The 9998-nt window shown below is 48.8% G+C and overlaps 1 protein-coding gene across 4 annotated transcripts in view; it reads left to right on the plus strand.

Moving 5' to 3' along the window:
- Window positions 1-8485, plus strand: part of LOC144603331 (muscarinic acetylcholine receptor M2-like) — a 49300-nt gene extending 40815 nt beyond the window's left edge. For all 4 annotated transcript variants that reach the window (XM_078416463.1, XM_078416464.1, XM_078416462.1 and 1 more), the window contains one exon: window positions 6697-8485. In XM_078416463.1, the coding sequence (XP_078272589.1) occupies window positions 6733-8154 (1422 nt within the window). In that variant the 5' untranslated portion in view covers window positions 6697-6732 and the 3' untranslated portion in view covers window positions 8155-8485. The remainder of the gene's footprint in view (window positions 1-6696) is intronic.
- The last annotated feature ends 1513 nt before the right edge of the window (window positions 8486-9998 follow it).

The following is a 9998-nucleotide window of genomic DNA, read 5'->3' on the forward strand; positions in this document are numbered from 1 at the left end:
ATCTTCGGCTTCCTCCCACGTTCCAAAGATGTACAGGTTTGTAGGTTAATTGGCTTGGTATAAATGTTAAAAAAAAATAATCCTTGGTGTATGTAGCATAGTGTTAATGTGTGGGGATCGCTGGTCGGCGTGGACTCGGTGGGCCGAAGGGCCTGTTTTCGTGCTGTATCTCTAAACTAAACTAAACTTAGTACTTATCGGCTTTAACTTTCGTTTAGTTTAGAGGTACAGTGTGGAAACAGACCGTTCGGCCCATCGAATCCGTGCCAACCAGCGATCATCCGTTCACCAGTTCTATCCCGCACACTAGGGATACTAATTTCATTTGCCCACACGTGATCCATAGCCCTCCATTCCCTACATATCCATGAGCCTATCTAAAAGCCTCTCAAACGCCACTATTCCAAATGTCTAAGTGTGTTTCCTTTTCGCATGTATTCATTCTCTGGTGGTTTAATGCCCTCTGTTGGCCTGCAATGTCTGTGCCAAATATCATGCCAGATTAATATCATCTCCTCTCCCTGCACGTGATCCACAATGCAACATATAAGATTATTAAGGGGTTGGACACGTTAGAGGCAGGAAACATGTTCCCAATGTTGGGGGAGTCCAGGACAAGGGCCACAGTTTAAGAATAAGGGGTAGGCCATTTAGAACGGAGATGAGGAAAAACATTTTCAGTCAGAGAGTTGTAAATCTGTGGAATCTGTGGTGCTGGCTCGAAGGGCCGAATGGCCTACTCCTGCACCTATTGTCCATTGTCTAATTCTCTGCCTCAGAAGGCAGTGAAGGCCAATTCTCTGGATGCATTCAAGAGAGAGCTAGATGGAGCTCTTAGGGATAGCGGAGTCAAGGGGTATGGGGAGAAGGCAGGAACGGGGTACTGATTGAGAATGATCAGCCATGATCACATTGAATGGTGGTGCTGGCTCGAAGGGCCGAATGTCCTCCTCCTGCACCTATTGTCTATTGTCTATTGTCTATTGTCCCTCCATTCCCTGCATACCCATTCCTAAAACCCTCCTAAACCCCTCTTAAACGCCAATGTCGTATCTGCCTCCACCACCAACCCTGAAATGTGTTTCAGTGCATTCCAGGCACCCACCAGCCTCTGTGTAAAAAAAACCTGCCCCCACACATCTCCTTTAAACCTTGCCCCTCTCACCTTAAGGCTATGCCCTCTAGTCCTTGATAAAGGTTTTGTGTCTACTGTTTCTATGCATCTCATGATTTTTTATACCTCTATCAGGTCTCCCCTCAACCTCCAACGTTCCAGTAAAACAACAAGCTCATCGCTCCATCTGTATCTGGCTCGCCTTTAGCAACCCTGTCACGTCCAACTTTAATTGAATCTTGAAGCAGCCGAACTCTGCATGCTTCGTTTCGTAAAGAAGTAAAACTGAAATATTCCAAGCGTTAAAATAAATCCCTGCCCACCATTTACTGTGACAAGGAATGCACTCTAAAGAACAGAGATGCTTTGACACTCCGCATCTTACATGGAAGAGGCAAGGTGCTGTTTATGTGTCTTAAGTTATTAGTCTGAAGAAGGGTCTCGACACGAAACATCACCCATTCCTTCTCTTCAGAGATGCTGCCTGTCCCGCTGAGTTACTCCAGCATTTTACCGTCTATCTTCTGCCTCCTGTTCTGTCAGTTTCTATTAACTTTTCCCAACTTTCTCTAAATAATTTCTGTATTTTTCTATTAAATCTGTTCATTGTCTTTTGTAATTTCCTTTGATTAATCCGGCTGCCTGTCCCTATAATGTAGCCTCAAGGAACTGCAGATGCTGGTTTACCAAAGAAAAAGAGGTCATGCAGCATCTGTGGAGGACATGGATAGGTGACTTTTCGGGCTGGATCCTTCTGTTTAGGTAAACCAGCATCTGCAGTTCCTTGTTCGGGTCCTGACCCAAAACAGAAGGGTCCCAACCCCAAACATCGTTAATCCATGTTCTCCAGAGATGCTGCCTGACCCGCTGAGTTACTCCAGCACTCTGTGAAACGTCACCTATCCATGTTCTCCACAGATGCTGCCTGACCCGCTGAGTTACTCCAGCACTCTGTGTCTTTATTTGCCTGTTCCTTTATTCCAGTTACTTATGTATCTAGAGCTGAAGCCTAAATGGAGAATTCTTCAGACTGACACATCTGTTCCTTTATTCGACCCCAATCGCTTGTGTTTATTAAAACTTTCTTTGTACGGCTTTTCATTCAATAAGGAGCAGTTGGACAGACGTGGATTGTTTTCTCAGGAGTGTCAGAGGCTGAGAGATGTATATAGAATTATGGGAGGCACAGATAGGGTAGACAGTCACAACCTTTTTTCCAGGTTGTGTACATCAGGGACTTCAAGGTGAGAGGGCACAGTTTAAAGGAGATGTATGGGCACAGAGGGTGGTGGGGGCCTGGAACACGCTGCCAGGGGTGATGGTGGAGGCAGATGTCAAGCTGTTTCTGACATTGTCCGGGGTTATGGGGAGAAGGCAGGAGAATGGGGTTAGGAGGCAGAGATACGTCAGCCATGATTGAATGGCAGAGTGGACTTGATGGGCTGAATGGCCTAATTCTATCACCTATTTCTCTCATTTTTACAGTTAGACTTTTTTCCTTTTTGTTATGCTGTCTTGTTAATGTATTTCAATTTCTGTGCTAGACATTAGACAATAGACAATAGGTGCAGGAGGAGGCCATTCGGCCCTTCGAGCCAGCACCGCCATTCAATGTGATCATGGCTGATCATTCTCAATCAGTACCCCGTTCCTGCCTTCTCCCCATATCCCCTGACTCCGCTGTCCTTAAGAGCTCTATCTAGCTCTCTCTTGAATGCATTCAGAGAATTGGCCTCCATTGCCTTCTGAGGCAGTGGATTCCACAGATTCACAACTCTCTGACTGAAAAAGTTTTTCCTCATCTCAGTTCTAAATGGCCTACCCCTTATTCTTAAACTGTGGCCCCTTGTTCTGGACTCCCCCAACATTGGGAACATGTTTCCTGCCTCTAACATAACTGCACATAAGGGCAACCATAACTGCACTCAATACTCCAAATGCGGCCAAGCCGAAGTCCTACAAACCAAGTCCTCAAAGGCTCAAACAGTGGTAAATGGAATTAGCATTGAGGGCCCGTTTTATTGAGGGCTTGTTTTATTGAGGGCCCGTTTTATCCTACAAACCGTCCTCAAAGGCTCAACCAGTGGGAAATGGAATTAGCATTGAGGGCCCGTTTTATTGAAGAAAAGATCGTCTTGTCTGAGGTGTCAGAGAAGGCAGGAGCAGAAGATGAAGATAGACACAACCTAGTGGAGTAACTCAGCGGGACAGGCAGCATCTCTGGAGAGAAGGAATGGATGACGTTTCGGGTCGAGACCCTCCTTCAGATTCGACCCGAATCGTCACCCATTCCTTGTCTCCAGAGATGCTGCCTGTCCCGCTGAGTTACTCCATCATGTTGTGTCTGTCTTTGGTGTGAACCAGCATCTTGCTTCGCAGAAGATGAAGGGTTGTTTACAGTGGCAGGGGACACTGAGTAACCATCTAAATATACTCTTGGTACTAATGGGGGAGAGAGGCAATTGTACTCTGTGTTCAACATAAATAAACAAGGAGCGTGAGATGTTGGGACTGAAGTGTCAATAGATTTACTGGAGTGAAGCAGCAAACTTGCTGCTAATTGTACAGGAGAGTAGTTCATTTTTTGCTGCTGATGACAGCGGCCTCATGCTGCTAAGGCATTGAAGAGCTGATTTGAAATGCTAAAGCAAGACTCAGTGCCAGCTCCTTCCAGCATCGAGCATATCCGAATGGAAGTTTTCTCAGGAATTAATGTGATCTAATTGATGAGGAAAAACTTTTTCAGTCAGAGAGTTGTGAATCTGCGGAATTCTCTGCCTCAGAAGGCAGTGGAGGCCAATTCTCTGAATGCATTCAAGAGAGAGCTAGATAGAGCTCTTAAGGATAGCGGAGTCAGGGGGTATGGGGAGAAGGCAGGAACGGGGTACTGATTGTGAATGATCAGCCATGATTACATTGAATGGCGGTGCTGGCTCGAAGGGCTGAATGGCCTCCTCCTGCACCTATTGTCTATTGTCTATTAATTCCCAGCAAAGTCAGACGCAGGAGAAACAGTCAACAACGCAGGACACAAGACATAGGTTCAAGGTTCAAGGTGAAGGGGAAAAGATTTAATAGGAATCTGAGGGGTAACATTTTCACACAGAGGGTGGTGGGTGTATGGAACGAGCTGCCAGAGGAGGTAGTTGAGGCTGGGACTATCCCTACGTTTAAGAAACAGTTAGACAGGTACATGGATAGGACAAGTTTGGATGGATATGGACCAAACGCAGGCAGGTGGGACTAGTGTAGCTGGCACATGTTGGGCGGTGTGGGCAAGTTGGGCCGAAGGGCCTGTTTCCACGCTGTATCACTCTATGACTAGTGTAGCTGGGACATGTTGGGCGGTGTGGGCAAGTTGGGCTGAAGGGCCTGTTTCCACACTGTATCACTCTATGACTAGTGTAGCTGGGACATGTTGGGCGGTGTGGGCAAGTTGGGCTGAAGGGCCTGTTTCCACGCTGTATCACTCTATGACTAGTGTAGCTGGGGCTTGTTGGGCGGTGTGGGCAAGTTGGGCCGAAGGGCCTGTTTCCACACTGTATCTCTCTATGACTCAATGAAAGCACCCTGGATGTGTAGCAGTAACTCTACCACTGCGCCACCATGCCGCCCACAGTTGTACAGAGAAATGAGACACAGAGGGCTGGAGTAACTCAACGAGTCGGGCAGCATCTTGGGAGGACATGGATGGGTGCTGATTCGGGTCGGGGATCGTTCTTCAGACTCAAGGTTGTCGAGCAGGAGAGCAGTCGGAATCACAGAGGGGGGGGGGGGGGGGGAGGAGGGGCAATGAGTGAGGGTCTCCCAGAACTCCCATCAGAGAGAGGAGGAGAACTTAGTCACAGTGGGCAAGCCTTGAGGAGATTTCACAGTGGAGCAGTAAAATGGCACAAGGAACTGCAGATGCCGGTGTACAAAAGAAGACACAGAGTGCTGGAGTAACCCAGCAGGTCAGGCAGAATTTCTGGAGAGGTAGAATGGGTGACATTTCGGGTCCAGACCCTACTTCGGACACCGAAACTGACATTGACCTAATATGTCTCCATCTCAATAGACAATAGACAATAGGTGCAGGAGGAGGCCATTCAGCCCTTCGAGCCAGCACCACCAATCAATGTGATCATGGCTGATCATTCCCAATCAGTACCCCATTCCTACCTTCTCCCCATACCCCCTGACTCCGCTATCCTTAAGAGCTCTATCTAGCTCTCTCTTGAATGCATTCAATTGGCCTCCAATTCTTCTGAGGCAGTGAATTCCACAGATTTACAACTCTGATTCTTCTCCCCTTCCCCTGGTCAACCTTCCCAGTCTTCCCTTCACATCTGTGTCTGACTGCAAGCCTGTTACATCAGACTGTTGTTCCTGCCGTAAATGAGGGATGACCTTTCATGCATCTGCTCTTTTCTGCATCATTTCCCTCGGCAATCTGGATTTCCAGTGTTCACAGGGAATTTGAGCACACGGGCTTAAGGGAACCAAAGCATTCTTTCAATTATCTGAAGAAGGGTCCCGACCTGAAACATCGGCTCTCCATGTTCTCCAGAGATGCTGCCTGATCCCAGGGCCGTTTTTACAGCATTATGGGCCCCCGGGCAAAGCAGTGTACTGGGGCCCCTACCGTTACTCTCCCCCACCCCCCTTTCCCTACCAGCCCCCCCCTGTCGTGCCGGCGAAAATACACTTACCGAAAAGCACTTAGCGATGGACTTAGGGTGCTACATTGTTGCAAAAAGCACTTACAGATCGCTGTGAGAAGCACTTAGGGACCAAAAATGTTGCGAAAAAAGCACTTATTGAACCTACATTTTTAAAGTAGTATTTATTTATTGCAAGCCACTTAACATACACAGATCAGCATGGGGCCCCTATGCTCGTGGGGCCCCGGGCAAGTGCCCATCAGGCCCATGCGTTAAGACGGCCCTGCCTGATCCGCTGAGTTACTCCAGCACTCTGTGAGACGTCACCTATCCATGTTCTCCAGAGATGCTGCCTGACCCGCTGAGTTACTCCAGCACTCTGTGTCTTTAATTGAAAGTTATCCTATCATTTCAAGTGCACAAAAGGTGACTCCGATGTTGGATCAATAAAATTAAACCACGTTTACCATACATGTAACCCATCAACATCTTCATCCAGTCAGGCATAAGTAATTACCATTAATTCATAATTAACTGTACTGTAAATGACCTCTGTAATTCTGCCTCAGAAGGCAGTGGAGGCCAATTCTCTGAATGCATTCAAGAGAGAGCTAGATAGAGCTCTTAAGGATAGCGGAGTCAGGGGGTATGGGGAGAAGGCAGGAACGGGGGTACCGATTGAGAATGATCAGCCATGATCACATTGAATGGCGGTGCTGGCTCGAAGTGCCGAATGGCATCCTCCTGCACCTATTGTAAAATTTAAAAAAAATTAAATAATTAATTCCTGATTAAAACTGTATCCCCCGGCTGTGATCTTCAAGTTTAGAACAACAGATGGCTTTGTGTGTTCGTGCTGGTGAGACTTCAGTTAGAAATGTTTTAAAGCTTGTTTGATGATGATTATTTTTGTCTTCCCCTTTTATGTTGTGTACGTAGGTGGTGCCGGTTACTACTGGGCGTGAGGGGGAAAGGATGGCCAATGCGAGCGGGACAAATGCATCTCTTGGCAACTTCACGGACTTCGATGGAGGGAGCCCCTACCAAACGGTTGAGGTGGTCTTCATCATGATCGTGGCCGGCTCGCTGAGCCTGGTGACCATTATTGGAAACATTCTGGTGATGGTTTCCATCAAAGTGAACCGGCACTTGCAGACCATTAACAATTACTTCATCTTCAGCCTGGCCTGCGCTGATTTGATCATTGGGGTCTTCTCCATGAATCTCTACACCATTTACATCGTCATGGGTTCCTGGCCCCTGGGTCCGGTGGTGTGTGACCTGTGGCTGGCTCTTGATTACGTTGTCAGCAATGCCTCTGTTATGAACCTCCTGATCATCAGCTTTGACCGCTACTTCTGCGTGACCAAGCCTCTCAGCTACCCGGTGAAGAGGTCCAACAAGATGGCGGGCATGATGATCGCCGCCGCCTGGCTGCTGTCCTTCGTCCTCTGGGCCCCGGCCATCCTCTTCTGGCAGTTCATCGTGGGCGGGCGCCAGGTCCCTCAGGGCGAATGCCACGTCCAGTTCTTCTCCAACCCCGTGGTGACCTTCGGCACGGCCATTGCCGCCTTCTACCTGCCGGTCATCACCATGACCGTCCTGTACGTGCACATCTCCCGCGCCAGCAAAAGCCGCATCAAGAAGGACACCAGGGAGCCGGAGGTGAGCAGGGGAGCCACCTCGCCCAGCCTGGCGCGGCACAAGGTCGCCAAACCCAACAACAACAACGTCTCCGGCCCCCTCGACGGGTTGCCGCAGGTCAAGGTGCAAAACGGCAAGGCGGCCGGAGAGGCGGTGATGGGGAACTGCGGCCAGGGGGAGGAGAAGGAGGTGTCCAACGACTCCACCTCGGCCAGCGTCGCCCCCTCCGTCCAGAAGGAGGAGGGGGAGGAGGGGGCGGTGGACGGGGTCACCAGGGTCACGGCCGCGGCCCCTGCGTCGTCCTCCGGCCGCTTCAGCACGGACGGCTCCACGTTCTCCTGCATCAAGGTGGCGACCAAGTCTCGGACCAGCGAGAGCTGCCCAGTGGCGGCCGACCGCGACACGGACCGCGGCGAGAGGGAGCTGGCCGCGGCCCGCAAGATCGTCAGGATGACAAAGGCGCCGGCCAAGAAGAGGAAGGGCGCGGTGTCGCGGGAGAGGAAGGTGACCAAGACCATCCTGGCCATCCTGCTGGCCTTCATCATCACCTGGACCCCCTACAACGTGATGGTCCTCATCAACACCTTCTGCTCTGTCTGCGTCCCCAACACTGTGTGGACCATCGGCTATTGGCTCTGCTACATCAACAGCACCATCAACCCAGCTTGCTACGCACTCTGTAACACCACCTTCAAGAAAACCTTCAAGCACCTACTCTTGTGTCAGTATAAAAACATAGGCGCAACCAGGTAGAGAAGCACAAAGCCAAGCACATCCCAATGGACATTTTATACCCATCGAAGCTGACTTTCACTATGTTTCTCTGTAAATGTATGTAAGTAATATGTTCAACACAATATGTTAACAATGCCAGCGTATATTTCCAGTACACACTATCCATAATGCGTCGAAAGCACATTTGAACTATGTCCGATGAATTTTTAACGTCTGTTGTAAATGAAGAGTGTGTTGGTTATTGGAGACGCAAGGAACTGCAGATGCTGGAATCCTGAGCAAAACACAAAGTGCTGGAGGAACTCAGCGGGTCAGGCAGCATCTGTGGATGGAATGGACAGAGGATGTTTTCGGATTGGGACCCTTCTTTGGGTTGATTGTAGTTGGGGGGGGGGGGGGGTAGGAGGGGAGAAAGTTGGAAGAGAGAGGTGGGGACAGGACAAAGCCTGGCAAGTGATAGGTGGATACAGGTGAGGATGGGTTTGGTTGGCAGATGGGTGGAGTGAGTGACAAAGGCTGCAGGTGAGAGGGTGTCAGATACAGAGGGGAGAGGAGTGAAATGTGAAGCCAGAGAGAGTGATCTGGGTGGAAGGGGAAGGGGGAGGAGAAGAAAGCTGGGGTAGTGACAGATATGGGTGTGTATTGAGTGGGGGTGGGGGGGGGGATGGTACGTGGAAGAGAGTGGTGGGCAAGGCAGTATCACATTTGACTTTGACTTTAGAGATACAGCGCGGAAACAGGCCCTTCGGCCCACCGAGTCCGTGCCGCCCAGCGATCCCCCAATGCACAAGAACCATCTTACACACACGAGGGACAATTTCCAATCTTACCGAAGCCAATTAACCTACAAACCTGTACGTCTTTGGAGTGTGGGAGGAAACTGGAGCACCTGGAGAAAAGCCACACGCTCACAGGGAGAACGTACAAACTCCGTACTGACAGCACCCGTAGTCAGGATCGAATCCGAGTCTCCAACGCTGCACCAGCGTGCTGCCCCAAAGTACTTAACATTAGAGAATTCAATGTTCATACCATTGTGTTGTAAGCTTCCCTCTTGCAAGGAAATAAAAGATGAACCTGTCTAAAATTTAAGCATTATAAAATACAACAGGGATGTTCATTGATATATATTACACAGTATCAAAGATAATAACCAGAAGGGTCCCTTTTTTCAGACTGATTCCATAAACTAGTGTAGGAAAGAATCAGTCTGAAGAAGGGTCCCGACCCGAAACGTCACCTATCCATGTTCTCCACAGATGCTGCCTGACCCGCTGAGTTACTCCAGCACTCTGTGAAACGTCACCTATCCATGTTCTCCACAGATGCTGCCTGACCCGCTGAGTTACTCCAGCACTCTGTGAAACGTCACCTATCCATGTTCTCCACAGATGCTGCCTGACCCGCTGAGTTACTCCAGCACTCTGTGAAACATCACCTATCCATGTTCTCCACAGTTGCTGCTTGACCCGCTGAGTTACTCCAGCACTCTGTGAAACGTTACCTATCCATGTTCTCCACAGTTGCTGCTTGACCCGCTGAGTTACTCCAGCACTCTGTGAAACGTTACCTATCCATGTTCTCCACAGATGCTGCTTGACCCGCTGAGTTACTCCAGCAATCTGTGTCTTTTTTAAATATTAACTAGTCCCTTCAATACTTTTGTGCTTCTATTTCATCATTATAATGTAAGTAAGAATTCTGATTTAGTGGCTTCAATTTCCAATTCACTCATTAATTGAAAAATGCATTTAATGCAAGAAAAAGATCTTTCCTTTTATCCAGAAAATATATTCTAACCTAATAATTCATAGCATTTTATTGTGTCCTAGCCTGATAGCAAGACATTAGAATAGATCTCT

Source organism: Rhinoraja longicauda, chromosome 20 (assembly GCF_053455715.1).
Source record: "Rhinoraja longicauda isolate Sanriku21f chromosome 20, sRhiLon1.1, whole genome shotgun sequence".
Classification (NCBI taxonomy): Eukaryota; Metazoa; Chordata; class Chondrichthyes; order Rajiformes; family Arhynchobatidae; genus Rhinoraja; species Rhinoraja longicauda.